Genomic DNA, 17114 nt, shown 5'->3' with positions numbered 1-17114 from the left:
CCTTAGTCCCCTACTCATCCCCAATCACTACTCATCCATATTTCTTCTTGAATACCTCCTAAGAACTTTCTATCTCAAACAACTTCACAACTGAAAGAATGCAGGCTTAGATTTCACTTGCAGCTCGAAAATCTTGTATCTATTGTCATGACACAAATGCATATGTAAATATTTTATTCACTACATACAATCACAAAGTGGAAGTTAAATCTATTACTAAAATAATTAGCTTTATTGGCAGATTTTGAGCCAATATCAAAAATGACTATTAGCTAAACAATTCAAACTGCCAGCTATTCACCAAAAATCCAGTTCACTTTGGGCTGCAAATTCATCAGCACTTTTAACAGTCCGTCTACTGAGACTAGTTATAATTAAACTTTTAACTAATAATTAGTTTGTCATTTAGGGAAAAAAAGGTAGTTTATAACCATAATTTAAAAATATATTATTAGCCAAGGTATCCCATATAAGCATTTAAGATCAACTGTTGATTTAGATAAAACAAAGAAATGCAGATGATGGAAACCTGAAACAAAAGCCGAAAGTGCTGGAAAAACGCAGCATCTGTAAAGAGAAAATAGAGTTAGTATTCCAAGACCAGTGACCCATTGTTAGAAGGTTTAACTCTTTTCTCTCTATGGAAGCTTGCCAGACCTGCAGTTTTTCTCCTGCACACTTTTTTTTTGTGTAGCTGGCTGAGAAGGAAGGGGCAATTGGACCATAGCACAACATCATATTCAGTCCACACCTTGAAATCAGACATTCAGCCCTTACTTTTTGCATTGTCATCACAAAACTTATATTTATACATAAAACAGAATTGTTTAATTGAAATCTTTGAATAATTCATTTTTAGGTAGAAACAATGGCTGAATTGTCGGAAGTAGACTCACATGTTACAAAAGAATTTTTGTTTTTGTTTAAAAAGGAGAGCATGTTAATTAAAATACCAAAATGACATGAAGGCAGTGACTAATATTGCGAAAAAGGATGGTGAAATGTTCAATACGACACAAAAATTAACCCCAGGAGAAGGCTGCATTTGTTGTGAAAGATCTACATTTAATAAGGACTTCTAAAGTTGTTATGGATACACTCTTTGAAAGACAACCACTGACAAGCAGAAAAAAGGCAGGATTACCAACATCCAGATGAACGAATTTAAGTGAACATTATTCACAAAAACGGCAAGCATCATGTGTACAGTGTGTCAATCACTGACAACATTAGTGAAGTCCAACACTCAATATACAACTGATACTCCAGGCAAATGCAATGCTCTGCAAAAACAGTCAAAGCAAGGTGGACGGGAAAAGTTAAAGCTTCATAGGATACAAGACCTGCACAACAAAGGTCAGGGTGGGTGTGAAAAGTTGAAAAGTTCATATCAAATGATAGAAAGGGCCTTGAGGCTAAACAGGAGATGCAAGAACAAGGTGAAAAAGATGAAATTTCAGCAACAGAGTTAAAAGAAAAATATTAGTTTCAAATTTCTACATGTAACAGTTAAAAATCAATTACATTTCTAGTACAGTCAAATTCATAATCAAATTAGAACACTATACAAAGCATTATTTGCTATTAAATCGAAATCCTGTTTTGCATCAGGTCAACTTTTTTTCAAACTTGCCACAACCAGCATAACAATTTGGTGTTAGTAGATATTCTGCTGATTAGTAATGTCAATAGCATACTGAGCCACAAGGTCATTATTTGCTAAAACAACTTCATATTTTTAAACTTAATGTGATATGAGTAAATGCTCATTTGATGCTGCATCATAGATTACTGTGGTTCAGCAGACAGTGATCATGAGGTAAATTTAAATAAATTAATCATGTGACTAGATTCACTCTCACATTTTCCATCATAAATTCCCATAGCCATATTTACAAGGAAAAATGTCTATGAAAACTTGTCACACTGTAATTACTCCTTCTCATCTGCGGCTGCACCACTCCAGCAATTCAACTTGGAATACAGAGAAATGTCTATGTGCCAATCCTTTGTTTACTGAATTATCATATGGCTTCCTAATTTAACCATAAGTAACAACTTAAATTCAAAATATAATAAAACTATCGACAGAATTTTAGACTTTAAAATGGGGAAATAATTATATACACAAGCCATGGGGTCTAGTTAGCTCCTGCTCTCAAATCCCAACTCAGATGGAAATATAATCTGAACTCAGTGCTGATGCTACAGGATTCTGATTAGTTATACATTAAGATTTGTGTTAAATGCAAGTTTTCTGTTGTGCAACATTTCTTACAGACAATAAGATGTAGGAGCAGAAATAATCAGTCATTCAGCTTGAGTCTGTTCTGCCATTCAATGAAATCATCTGATGATCCTTAGTTTTACTTTCTTACCTTTCCCCTATAATTATAGATACGGACTTAAAAAAAAACTCAGCCTTGAATAAACTTAATGATCCAGTCTTCATAGCCATCTGCCATAAAATAATTCCATAGATTCACAGTCCTCTGAGAGGATAAATCTTCATTTGTTTTAAATGGGCAATAACGATGTTACTTTGAGATTATGCTCTTAGATCTTTCCTTATGTCAGGGGGGCGAACTAGCACTGTATTCCAGTTGTGGTCTAACTAGAACAGAATAGAATATAATAGAATGGTACAGGTAAACAACTCTTTATCTGAAATCCCTAAATCCGAAAAGCTCCGAATGTTTCTATGTAAAGTTTTTTTCTCATTAAAAAGATTGTTTGGCATGCAGTTAACCCAACTCCACACCCACTTGATGCATGTCACTCAGATGTGATGTGGGTGGGTGTGGCCCAGCACCAGCATGCCTCAATTCTGTCTCAGAGTCCGTAGTACTCAGAGTGAGGGTCTGCTGTTCGGTAAGACTTTTTAAAATTTCACTGTCAAACTGTCACTTATTCTGAAATTCGAAAAATTCCAAATTCCATAAACCAGTTGGTCTTGAGCTTTTCGGATAAAAGATTGTATACCTATAATTTATTGTCACTTGTATATTTACAAAAAAAATACAGTGAGAAGTGTCTAAGTCATCATACTCTGGCACCTATATAAATAACAAATCATTTATAAGAAAAGTGCTCTGCATAATTTTAGCACATCGTCCCCATTTTTATACTCCATTCTCAGAGGCCAACATTCCATTTGCAATCCCTATTACCCGCTGAACTTATATGCTAGCTTTTTGTGATACAAGAACTTTCAAATCGCTGCTGTAGCTTTCTGCAGTCTTTCTCCATTTAAACAACAGTTAGCTCCTCTATTCTTCCTGTAACAGTGTGTGACCTCAAAGTTTTGCCCAGCCAAGTTTTTGCCCATTTGGTTAACCTGTCGATATTCTTCCTCAGACTTTGTGTGTCAACCTTATCACTTACTTTTGTGTCACTTCTCATTTTCCACAGGCTGGTTCAAAGTGAAACAGCTGCAAAAATGAAATGTAGCAACAGTTTAAGTATGAATCAAAAGTACAGAATGCTTTGAGGATGAGGAGAAAAACTCGTACGGATTTGTTTGTTTCTCCTGGGCAGTTAGAGAACCATGCAATAAAAATTAACAAAATCAAAAATTTTTGCAAAATTATGTCTTTTTGAGAAAATCATTTAATATTTGCTTGATTGGTTCCTCCTCAATCACGACATTTACCTCCAGAGCACCATGGATGCATCTTGGACCAACAGAAATAACAAATTGCCACATTTACATCAACAGGCATTTCTTCTCATCCCTCATAGAAACATAAAAAAAAGAGTAAGTCATTTGGCCCTTTGAGCCTATTTCACCTTTTCACCCATATCCTTTGATCCCTTTAGCCCAAGTGCTCTATCCAACTCCTTCTCGAAATCAAACAATATTTTAGCCTTGGCTACTTTCTTTAGTAGTGAATTTCATAGACTCACCACTCTTGGGTGAAGAAGAAATATTTCCTTATCTCTGCCATCACAAAACACAAGAGTAGCAATGTTGTGTATAAGAGCAGGAACATCTTGCTGCAAGAGTACACAGCCTTGGTGAGACCGCGCTTGAAGGATTATGTGCAGTACATATCTGAGGAAGGATGTTCTGGCTTGGAGAGAATGCAACAAAGGGTTATCAGACTTTACAATGTAAGCCATTTGGGACTGAGATGAGAAGAAATTTCTTCACCCAGAGAGTATAAGCTTTTGGAATTCTCTGTGGCAGAATGTTTTCAAGAAGTTAGACATAGTTTTTAATGGCAAAAGTGATTACAGGATATGAGATGAAAGCAGGAACAGAGTAAAGAGTTGGATGTCTGTCCTCAGGGTAGAGGATGACTTGTTTCCTTAGGGGGCAGCTGTGTTCCCCAATGATTGTATAGTCCAATCCTGGAGATAAAGACTGCTACAGGTGGGGCAGTTGGTGTTTCTTGAGCCAGTTGGATGACACACTTTTGATTCTGTGCGCTCTTTCTGTTGCTTATGCTTGGCTACCAAGTAGCTTCACAGATGCTTTGTCTCCAGTTTCTAGGGAAAGCAATTCTCACCTGACAGAGTGTGGCAATGTTGCATTTTTTTTCAAGAAAAGCTTTCAGGGCGTTCTTGTAGTATTTCCTCTGCTCTCCTAGTGATCATTTACTATTGTAGTGCTTGGAGAACAACACTTGTTTAGGGAGTCTGGTGTTGGGCAAACTGGTCTTGCGTGACCAATGCCTCAATACTAGGGATATTGGCTTGGGAGGGCACACATTGGTATGTCTATTCTGCCAATGGATTTGCAGGATTTTGCAAAGGCAGTACTGCTGATAACTTTCCAGGGATTTGAGGTGTATACGGTTCATGTTTCTGATACATACAGGAGGGTGGGGATCAAGGCTGCTCGATAGACCATAAGCTTGGCGCTGGGTTTGAGGTTTTGGGTTTTGAATACTCTGTTCCTCAGTTGCCTGATGGCTGCATTGGCATATTGCCTACACTGACAGGAGGCTCCCAAGGTATGAGAAATGATAATTGTCAGGGGCTTGCTGTGGATTTTGATTGTCAGGGGCAGTGTTGTGCGGCAGGAGTGGGACAGTACAGAACTTTTATTTTCTGGATATTTAGTCTGAGGCCCACTCACTCATGCCTTGGTGAATGTGTTGATGGTTTGCAGCTCAGTGTCATTGCACACACCTGCCGGTGTCATCTGTTGTCTGCAGCCTGATGATGACAGACGGGTGGATTTGGTTGTGATCTGGAGGCAAAGGTTTAATAGTTTCGCATTTATCCTGTAGAAGAACTCCACTCTGGCAGGGAGCTTCGCAGAGATGGGGTGGAAGGTTGCAGTGAAGAAGATGGAGAAGATGTTGGTATAATGAAATGGCACTGCTTGACCCTAGTTTGCACTGATATTGGGTCCATGATGGTGAGGATCACAGTTTGCATGTCGATATGAAGAGGTGAAGAGTGGTGATGAATTTCTGCAAGCAGTCAAACTTGAAGAGGATATTCCACAATTCTCACAATTGACTGAATCGAAGGCCACATACAGAGGTCGGTACTGTTCCCTGCACTTGGATTTGTTGTGCACTGAAACTTGTGACCATTGTGCCTCTTTGTAGGGTCACACAGCACAGAAACTGACCTTTTGGTCCTAGTTGTCCTTGCTGACCAAGTTTCTCAAACTAAACTAGTGCCTGCAATTGGTCTAGATCCCTCTAATCCTTCCCTATTCATGTATCTATCCAAAATTTCTTTTAAATATTATAAGTATACTTGAATATACCATTTCCTCTGGCAGTTCATTCCACATACAAACCATCATAATGTGAAAAAATGCCTCTCAGTCCCTCTTAAATCACTCGCCTCTCACTTTTAAAAAAGCCCTCTTGTTTTGAACTCATTCACCCCAGAGAAAAGACCTATTCACCCTATATGTGCCCTTCAAATTTTATAAACCTCTATATGATCACTCCTCAACCTCCTGCACTCCAGTGAAAAAAGTCCCAGCCTATACCACAAACTCTCCAGTCCCAGCAATATTATGGTAAATCTTTTCTGAACCCTCTCCAATTTAATATCCTTCCAAAGCAGTGCGATCAGAACTGTACACAGTATTCCAGAAGAAGCCTCACCAATGTCCTATACAACTTCAACATGATGGCTTAACTGCTATGTACAAAGGTCTGAGTGATAAAGGCAAGCGTGTTTAATGCCTTCTTCACCAATCGGTCTACCTGCGATGCAAACTTCAAAGAATTATGTTGATACTCGTAGAGGAGCTTTTCAGCTACAGGGAGATGATTGAGGAGGATTCTCATAATGACCATTCCTATGAAATTTCTTTGTAATTTCCAGTCAGATCTGTCTTCTTTGTCAGATATCATAATTGTGACCATTTTCAAGATTTTCCAGTATGCTCACTTCCTCCCAGATAAGTTTAATGTGATCACGGATTTGTGTCACAGTGTCTGTTCGACATATTTTAGCATTTCAGCAGGGATTTCATCATCATATTAAATGATGGAGCAGGATTAAAGGGCCAAACGGCCTACTCCTGATCCTAATCCTATTTTCCGTGTTTCTTTCATTTCCAAGTCCCACACACTATGTATCCCATTACTTAATATTAGCACCAAAAACATGCACTCCTTCACTCAATACATTGTGAAAGCTTGATTACTACAAAGATTATAGCAGCATCATCATCATCTTAGAGCAATGAATGACATAACTCCTGCATCACAGATATTAAAAACAAATGAAAATAACCTGACAGTCTTAGTTGTTCCAGAAATCCTGGTTTTTCATGTGACATTTCTCTTCAGAGCTGCAGCTCGGTTGGCTAAAATTTCTACAGTGTGAGCATATGCATTGTTTATAATTTTGCACGAGGCATAACATGGCAAAATGCATCTCATAGACCTGATAGTATCTGGTTGATAATGTCCTTAAATTAATGTGAATAAAATCTGGATCATTAGTTTCAAAAATTTTATTCGCTATTTATTTTGTACATTTTTTTAAAAGAGCAAGTGTTTGCATACGTAAAAGAAAAAGGAGTGTATAAAAAAAGATAACTGAACAACAACTCAAAAGTAAAAGTATACTCATTATATAGTTGAGACAACTCCATTTGTGTTCAAATTTATTAAAAATCTGTTTTTTTCTCTTCTATTTGGAGTCATGTGTTGTGGATTTGAGAGGCCGTCATTAACTTCCACCATGCATGCAGGACAGATTCCAATTAAAGATTACATCATTTGTTCTTTTGGGACGTACAAATAATGCAAATAAAAGACTATTGTGTTACAAAAGTAATAGAGGTTGCTCCCTGGATAATACATCAAATTTCACAAAATTTGAAACTAACCACACTTTTATGGGGTGATAACCTTTGTGGTAATGGAACATTCAATGTCATATGTACAGCCTCATTGCTGGGGATAAGGCAGCTCCTAGGGTGACTGGCTAGTGGAAAAAGGTCTGGATCCTCACTTGATGGTGTCTTCTTTCCAGCAGGGAATTAGTCAAGCGTCTTTTCTCCCTTCTGATAAAAACACCCCATTAGTCAAATGCTTTTTCATAGATATGACTTAGGTGGTAGTTCTTCTTCGGGGTAGCCTGAAAGGATCCTATTGCGTAGATACATGACGGTATTGTAAACTTTACATAAATAGGAAGGTCCTTAAAGTCAATCCAGAACAAATAGTACAAACTCTCATACTCCTTATAGGTCTGCTCAGACATACTGTTAGGATTCCAGCTGATGGTATGAAAAGAAGAACGAAGAGCATATGTAGGCAATTGAACCCTTCAATGCTGCTCAGATGCGATCATATCAGCCTCAACTTTCCTGCCTGTTCTTCATTATTTTTTAGCCCGTTACTTATTAAAAAGCTGCCTATCTCCTCCTCAAAGTTACTCAGTGTCCCAGCACCAACTGCATTCTGGGTTAGTGACCCTTTGAGAGAAGCAATTTCTCATTGATTTTAAATCTGCCATGCCTAAACGTAAAACAATAACCTCTCATTCTAGATTTCCTAAACATCCACTCTACATTTATTTTGTCAATCCCCTTCAGCACTTTATATACCTCAATTAGATTTCCTCTCATTCTTTTAAACTGCTTAACCTCTCCTCATAAGACAAGTTTTCCATCACTGGAATTAATCCAGTGAACCTCCTCTGAACTGATTCAAATGCAATTATATCCTTCAAGTAGGGGGACCAAAACCCTACGCAGTACTCCAGATGCAGCCTCACCAATGCCTTACACAATTGCAACACTTCCCTGCTTTTAAACTCCATTCCTTTAGCAACAAATGCCAAAATTCATTTGCCCTCCTTACTATCTGCTGTACCTGCATGAGATCTCTCTGCAACAAGACACTCTCAAATTTCTCTCCGTTTACATAAGTTGCCTTTCTATTCTTCTGACCAGAATGGTTAACCTTACATTTATCCATGTTAAGCTTCATCTGCCAAATTTTAGCCCATTTACCTAACCTATCCATATCCATTTATAAATTTCTTATTTACTTATTGCAACTCACTTTCCCACCTATTTTAGTGTCACCTACAAATTTGGCTATAGCATATTTATCCTGCATCTCAGTCACTAATATAGATTGTAAATAGTTGGGGTCTTGAGGACTGAACCCTGTGGTACTCCACTAATTGCAGCTTGCCAACAAGGAAAAGACCCATTTATTCTGACTCTCTGCTTGCTAGTGGTAATCCAATCCTCTATCCAAACTAATATGTTGCCCCTAACCCTATGTGATCATACCTTGTCTATTAACCTTTTGTGCCTTCTAGAAGTTCAGTTATGCTACATCTGCAGATTCCCCAATATCCACTTTGCTTGTTACATCGTTCTCTAATTTGCTTGAATTCTTCAAATGCTATAAACTCTTCCTAATAATTGACAGATCCCAGAGTGAAACCCAGCTTCACTGATCAAAAAAGTTTTACATTAGCAGTTTGACTTCTGTGGTGGTGAATTACTGAACATATTCACACAAAGCTGCCGATATTCTTTTAACAAAACATGCATAAAAGAGAAAAAAGCTAATATATATTATATACATTTTAAAAATGTATACAGTCACAAAGTCATAGGGTCAGAGCATGGAAACAGACCCTTTAGCTCAACTTGTCAACACCAACCAGATATCCCAATCCGACCTAGTCCCATTTATCAGCATTTGGCCCATATTCCTCTCAACCTTTCTTATTTATATATCCATCCAGATGCCTTTTAAATATTGTAATTGTACCCACCTCCACTACTTCCTCTGGCAGCTTGTTCCATACATGTATCACCCTCTGCGTGAAAAAGTTACTCCTCAGATCCTTTATAAACCTTTCCCCTCTTACCTTAAACCTACACCCTCTCGTTTTGAACTCCTCCACCCTAGGAAAAAGACTTTGGCACCTGTCCATGTCCTTCATGATTTTATACACCTCTAAAAGGTCACCTCTTAACAGCAAAAACAATTATTTTTCCCATTAATACCCTTTAGTGTTTCTCAATCCCATTGAAATCTTATTCCTCCATTAACTTTTTAATTTCTTATTTAAATGACTCTTCTTATTTCTGGACTGCTGAAGCCATAAAGTCATAGACATGTACAGGACAGAAACAGACCCTTCGGTCCAACTCATCCATGCCGACCAGATATCCTAACCTCATCTACTCCATTTGCCAGCATTTGACCTATAGTTCTCTAAACCCAAACTATTCATATACCCATCCAGATGCCTCTTAAATGCTGTAATTGTACAGACCCAATGACTTCCTCTGGCAGCTCATTCCATACATGCACCACACTCTGCGTGAAAAAGTTGTCCCCTTGGTCCTTTTTATTTCTTTCCCCTCTCATCCTAAACCTATGCTCTCTAGTTCTCAACTCTCCCACCCCAGGGAAAAGACCTTATCTATTTATCCTATCCATGCCTCGCATGAATGTATAAACCTCTATAAGGTCACCCCTCAGCCTCCGACGCTCCAGGGAAAACAGCCCCACCTTTTTCAGCCTCGCCCTATAGCTCAAATCCTCCAACCCCGGCAACATTCTTGTAAATCTTTTCTAAACCCTTATAGGTGTCACAACATCCTCTCAGTAGGAAGGAGAACAGAATTGTATGCAATTTTCCAGAAGTGGCCTAACCAATGTCCTGTACATCCACAACATGACCTCCCAACTCCTATCTAAATGGTCTGCCCAATAAAGGAAAGTCTACCATCACCTTCTTCACTATTCTATCTACCTGCAATTCTACTTTCAAGGAACTATGAACCTGCACTCCAAAGTCTCTTGCAACTGAAGACATGCTTCCAGCTCTGGCAGCTGGGAGATGTCTATAAACTAAACTCTCATTGGCTGGAGATTTAGCGAGTTTTGAGAAGATTTGTAGCTCAGGTCGAGGTTCTGCATGTAGGTTTGCTCACAGAGCTAGAAAGTTTATTTTCAGATGTTTCGTCACCATACTAGGTAACATCTTCAGTGAGCCTCCAGACAAAGCACTGCTGATGATTCCTGCTTTCAACTTATATGTTTGGGTTTCTTTGGGTTGGTGATGTCATTTCCTGTTCTTTTTCTCGACAGTTGGTAAATCGGGTCCAAGTCAACGTGTTTGTTGATTGATTTCCAGTTGGAATGCCATGCTTCTAGGAATTCTTCTGCGGTCTCTGGCTTGTTCTAGTCGAAGTGGTGTCCTTCCTCATCGTATGTAAGGATACTAGTGAGAGAGGGTCATGTTGTTTTGTGGCTAGTTGATGTTCATGTATCCTGGAGGCTAGTTTTCTGCCTGTTTGTCCAATGTAGTGTTTGTGACAGTCCTTGCATGGTATCTTGTAAATGACATTAGTTTTGCTTGTTGTCTATACAGGGTCTTTCAAGTTCATTAGCTGCTGTTTTAGTGTGTTGGTGAGTTTGTAGGCTACCATGATGCCAAGGGGTCGGGGTAGTCTGGTAGTCATTACCAAGATGTCTTTGCTGTAGGGGAGAGTGGCTAGGATTTCTGGACGCGTTTTGTCTGCTTGTTTGGGTTTATTGCTGAGAAATCAGCGGACTATGTTCATTGGGTACCCATTCTTTTTGAATACACTGCATAAGTGATTTTCCTCTGCTCTGCGTAGTTCCTCTGTGCTGCAGTGTGTGGTGGCTAGTTGAACTAATGTTCTGATGTACTTTCGCTTGTGGCTGGTGGGGTGATTGCTTCTGTAGTTCAATATTTGGTCCATGTATGTATTTTCCTGTAGACACTGGTTTGAAGTTCCTCATTGGCTGTTCACTCTACTGTGACCTCTAGGAATGGCAGTTTGTTGTTCACTAAAGAAGAGGCAATTAACTTCCCAAGTTGAGGCATTTAACTAAAATCACATGATTTCTTGAAAATCATAGGCAGAATCTTATAACAGTCTCAGTGACATGGGCTATGACAGTGTTTGTGGCAGAACAGGACAAGAAGTCTGACAAGGCTTAACTCAATATTGGGAGCATCTCACTCCAGCTTGTGTACTTTTGATAAGTGAGGTTCTCACTCAGGAGCTTGAGTTGCTTTTAAGGCTGATTATTGCTTTGATGGCCTAACTCACTGCATTAATGTTCAGTTCCTGTTTCTAAATGTGCCAAACACACAAGGTGTCAAGAAAACTAGTCATGGAAATGACTGTGTATCTGGTGACTTTAGTTCCTTGCTTGCTCCAAAGGACTTCCATGTTGTTCAGGACTAAACAGCATCCCAGGGAACAATCAATGCACACCAGCAGTATGCACTGTTCATCTGCAGACACTGGTATCTGGCTTTTGCTAACCCCTCACAACCATCAAGGCACTCTCTGATACATCTACAAGGTGCTCTGGAAGCACAGCCTTACACTGACAACTAGTATTGAAAGCTTACAGCAGCAGCACAGAATGTGCAGGAACAGGCACCTAGCTCATAGATTGAATCAGTTTGCATCACAGGGCTCCTCATTTGATCGCTACCTGCATGCTTGCACCATCCATGCTTTTCTTGGCTGTGGCAATTAGCACAATCACATAAAACCAGGTAGTATGCATGAGTCAGCAGTCCTCAGTCAAGGAGGTGGATATCTGCTATATGACAGTGTGCTGTGTCAATCTCACATTTGCACCATATGCCAGCAGTTTATGCAGCAAACTGCCAAGTGCAGCAAGCAAACAGCCATGTCTCAAAGTGTATGACAATACCAGGCATAGTCATCTCATATGCCAGTGGTTCCTCTTGCTTTCACGTGGGGTAAGTGACTCGACGGGAGAGGAAGGGGGCTTCCAAGACTCACCAATGTGAGTCTTGTTCCTCTTGCTTTCACTTTCAACAGCAGAGTCTGACATAGACATTGAAAGCAATACATCATGTAAGGCCATGAAGTTATGCTTCATGCTGCAACTGTTACATTTGGCGCTACACAGAAAGACAAACAACCAGATGCAAGATCAAAGTAGTATCATTTATAGAAAAGCGCCAAATTATGTACATTGCATTGTCACCTGTGGCAAGGTGCTGCAGTTTCTGGGCAATGAAGGCCACTGTGTCCAACATACCTGTTGGCTCCTTCTCCTCCCTGTGGATATGGACAAAGCCACTGATTGCCGGCACTAGTGTCCTCTCCTGCCTAAGGTTGAACAGGTGCCTGGATACTGGCAGTCCTCAGAGTTTTCTTCCTCAGCCAGTTGTGAAGTGCTCACCAGATTATGGCCCCACATTGAAGCACGCACGCAGGAAGCAACCTTGCCAATGCCTCCTACGAGGGCTTGGTGTTCTAGAGCTTGAACCAGTGGTTTCTGGGGGAGTTGCGTATTTCACAACAGAGTGAACAAGATGCTGGTGGTAACTGCAAGTCAAAAGGGAAAGAAGGCCAATGGTTAGAAATGGTATGAAATTAATGATTGATTGTCAGAGAGAGAGCAGGGTTACTCTAAGAGTTATAGTGGAATGAAAAATTGGTACTTACTCAGTGATCCTGCAGGAGTGATTCCAGTCTTTTCCTGAGAAGGCCAAGATTCTTTCCTCACAGTGGGTGAGAAGCCTAATATCTGCTACCCTTTCACCTCCACGGGACACTTGCTACCCTGTTATGGGCTGTAATAAAAGATGGAAGGAATTGAGTGAGATGACAGTGGCTGGCATGGCTGCTAGTGCTGATACAAGTGGATGACAGCTGGTGAGGTATCCTAAGATGGTAAGGAGGCAGTCCAGAAGCCATATAGAGTTAGTGGTGTGGGAAGTTCAGCAGAGGTGGAGAGAATGTGAACAGGTGAATGAAGGAAGATGATGTTGCAGGCAATAGCAAAAGTGGCAGAGCTTGAGCTCTGGTGTGAATTGGGTGCAATAGCAGAGAGAAGAAGGGCACTTATCCTGACCATTTGCCATTGACCTTCCTACAACACTGCTGGCTACTCCTAAGCACCATCGAGACAGCACTGATTCAGTTTGTGACCTTGTACCATGCTGCCAGTGTCTGGTGATGCTGCTTCCTCTGTTAAATCCTACAGGAAGGAGACCTGTCACCTTTGCATCACCCTCCAGGTTCCTGTTAGAGAACTGCAGTGTCATCGTTCCTTTCTCCAACATCTTCACAAAACATACTTGAATGAGTAAGGTAGCTTTGGAAGGTGAGGGCCCATGGTGTTCGAGGTGAGCTACTGGCATGGATTGAGGATTGGCTGTCTGACAGGAGCAGAGAATTGGGATAAAAGGCTCTTTCTCGGAACGGCAGCTGATGACAAGTGGGGTCCCGCAGGGTTCAGTGTTGAGGCCTCAGCTGTTCACTTTATATATTAATGATCTGGATGAAGGGACTGGGGGCATTCTGGCGAAGTTTGCCAATGATACAAAGTTAGGCGGAAAGGCAGGTAGTACTGAGGAGGTGGGGAGGCTGCAGACAGGTTTAAATGGTTTAGAAGAGTGGTCCAGGAAATGGCTGATGAAATTCAACGCGAGCAAGTGTGATGTCTTGCACTTTGGAAAAAAGAATACAGCCAGGGACAATTTTTTAAACGGTGAGAAAATTCATAAAGCCAAAGTACAAAGGGATCTGGGAGTGCTAGTCCAGGATGCACTAAAGGTTATTTGCAGGTTGAGTCCGTGATTAAGAAAGCAAATGTAATGTTGTCATTTATCTCAAGAGGGTTGGAATATAAAAGCAGTGATGTGCTACTGAGACTTTATAAAGCTCTAGTTAGGCCCCATTTAGAATACTGTGTTGTTTTGGTTCCCACACCTCAGGGAGGACATACTGGCACTGGAATGTGTCCAGCGGAGATTCACACAGATGATCCCTGGAATGGTAGGCCTAACATAGGGTGATTGGCCGAGGATCCTGGAAATGTATTCATTAGAGTTCAGAAGGTTATGGGGAGATCCAATAGAAACTTACAAGATAATACATGGCTTAGAAAGGGTAGACGCTGGGAAGTTGTTTCTGTTAGACGGGGAGATTAGGCTCCTTGAGCACAGCCTTAAAATTAGAGGGGGTCAATTCAGAACAGAAATGCAGAGACATTTCTTCAGCCAGAGAGTGGTGGGCCTGTGGAATTCATTGCCACGGTGTGCAGTGGAGGCCAGGATGTTGGGGGTCTTCGAGGCAGAGATTGATAAATTCTTGGTCTCTTAAGGAATTAAGGGCTACAGGGAGAGTGTGAGTAAATGGAATAGAAATGCCCATCAGCCGTGATTAAAGGACAGAGTGGACTCAATGGGCCGAATGGCCTTGCTTCCACTCCTATGTCTTATGGTTTTATGGAATTCCAATGCTCATCCAGATGCACAGTGGCCTATTAAAAGATGGTGCAGGTACAAGGACTGCTGGGTTTGTCGGCAAATATCTTTTGAGTGACGAGTTATTCTGAGTAAGGTGCACAATAAGATGAGGATGGAATCAGACGTGGTGGACACCATAGTGGTGGTGTAGGTGGTTTATGAAACATGTTCAGTAAAATATGGTGAGAAATCTCACTACGTATCACAGTAGGAGTCCCTCCAAAAGAAAACTCAGTACAACATGCACTTAGCATAATAAACATAAAGTGAAGCCCTATGTCTTTAGTTCATTGTTCCAAATGACTTTCTGGCCTGTTAAATACAAGTAAGTCATTTTCACAGATCAGAAATCAAAATCTATTTTACCTCTTTAAAAAACAAATTCCAAAATGATAATATATCTTAAAGCTTAATCACAATACAATCACTGATAGGTGCACTTTATTTGCATGAAGTTTAAAAATTGTCATAAAATTTGTTTTCTAGATCATGAATAAAACAAAGTTGCATTATTTTTCAAAATTAAACTTCATTAATTACTCAAAACCAGCAAAATTCTTGCTATTATGCATGTCATAAATAACTACTTTTCAAAAAAATACTCTGTTTTGTTATGAACAAAGTAACTGTAGGTGCATCAGATCTACTTTGACACATAATTGCTTTATTCCTAAGGCGTTTTGTCAGCTTTCCACCGATAATATGAGAGTAGGCTCAGAATGTCATTATCAGCACTAAGCACTCTGAGGCGACTACACTGTCACGCAACCACTGCACTGCTTTTTCCACACTAGTAATTATAGCTTTGATCAAGTCCTAAATTGCCAAATTACTGCAGCAATTTAAAATTCTAATGATTTGGTGCTCCATATTCAGCAATGTGACCTAATTTTGCAAACTTTATGCTTTAAACTAACTCCAGAGAATAGGAGATTCTGGGTTTTAAATTCTCAAAACATGAAGAAGAATTTTCACTTAAGGGTGGTGCCAAGAGTAAGACCTGGAAACTAATGCACACAGTTGACACAAAATCAGATGCAAGCCTAGCAATTTTCCAGATATTTTAGATTAGACTTACAGTGTGGAAACAGGCCCTTCGGCCCAACAAGTCCACACCGACCCGCCGAAGCGCAACCCACCCATACCCCTACATTTACCCCTTACCTAACACTACGGGCAATTTAGCTTGGCCAATTCACCTAACCCGCACATCTTTGTGACTGTGGGAGGAAACCGGAGCACCCGGAGGAAACCCACGCAGACACGGGGAGAACGTGCAAACTCCACACAGTCAGTCGCCTGAGTCGGGAATTGAACCCGGGTCTACAGGCACTGTGAGGCAGCAGTGCTAACCACTGTGCCACCGTGCCGCCCACATCTACACAAACACCCTTCAAAGGCTATTTGCTGTACCACTTTTAGTTTGCAACTCTAAGCAATCACTGCCATGCAGGTTCAAAATAGCATGGCCCAAAGCAAATCTTATTCTGGGCAAAAGTCCTCATTCTATTGCCAGAATTCTCTGGATGTACCCTGGACCACCAGAGGCAGCCAATCCACATTTACAGAAACGTGAGCCAGCAGGAGGGGTTGGTGGCGGGGGGTGGGGGGGAGAATCCACAGTTGGGTGACAGTTGGACTGGAAGTGGGGATGGAAAGAGGAGGATGTCAGAATGGGTCAACAATTAGATGATTTGCCCTGTTTGCAACAGAGAAACAATGCCATCGACAACTGTGATCAGCCCAATCTCCTGATGCTTTGTAGTTATTTGAACTATGAAAAATAACTGAAATCACAATGAACTGATTCAGCAGGCATGTTGAAAACTGTATTAGACTATTATATACATCAGCTCCGCTTATTTACACACTATACACTGTGATAATAATAGATGTGAGGAAGAAAAGACTTCCCATAGCATTTTTGTATAGTATTTAGAGTATACATTAAGCAAAATTAAGTTGGAGACTGAATAGGTTTTTCTGCCTTTTAATGAATGCATTTTTCATAGAGTGGCAAGAGAATAGTGAAAATTGCAACTGACAAGTAATTTCTGGAAATAGTGCTATGACATTGAGATCCTGTGCCCTGTCTTGACTTCACTATGTGGACTGGCAGCAGGGATTACCAAGCTCCCAACTGCAGGAGAAAGGATGTGAAACGAGAAGGCATGGGCCTCTTGCTGAGATATTTGTATCATCGATAGTCACAGGTGAGGTACCGAAAGACTGGAAGTTGGCAAACGTGGTGACACTCTTTGAGAAAGGTGGTAAGGACAAGCCAGGAAACTATAGACTAATGAGCCTGACGTCAGTGGTGGGCAAGTTGTTGGAGAGAATCCTGAGGGACAGGATGTACATGTATTTGGAAAGGG

General features: G+C 40.5%; 1 protein-coding gene across 1 annotated transcript in view; it reads right to left on the bottom strand.

Moving 5' to 3' along the window:
* wdpcp (WD repeat containing planar cell polarity effector) overlaps positions 1-13533 on the bottom strand; it is a 124000-nt gene extending 110467 nt beyond the window's left edge. The window contains exons 1-2 of the mRNA XM_060831175.1: positions 13425-13533; positions 12522-12617 (exon numbers count right to left, since the gene is read on the bottom strand). Of these exons, the coding sequence (XP_060687158.1) occupies positions 12522-12617; positions 13425-13533 (205 nt within the window). The remainder of the gene's footprint in view (positions 1-12521; positions 12618-13424) is intronic.
* Between the last annotated feature and the right edge of the window lie 3581 nt (positions 13534-17114).

This window comes from Hemiscyllium ocellatum, chromosome 10 (assembly GCF_020745735.1).
Source record: "Hemiscyllium ocellatum isolate sHemOce1 chromosome 10, sHemOce1.pat.X.cur, whole genome shotgun sequence".
Lineage (NCBI taxonomy): Eukaryota > Metazoa > Chordata > Chondrichthyes > Orectolobiformes > Hemiscylliidae > Hemiscyllium > Hemiscyllium ocellatum.
This window is presented reverse-complemented; position numbering and strand designations above follow the sequence as displayed.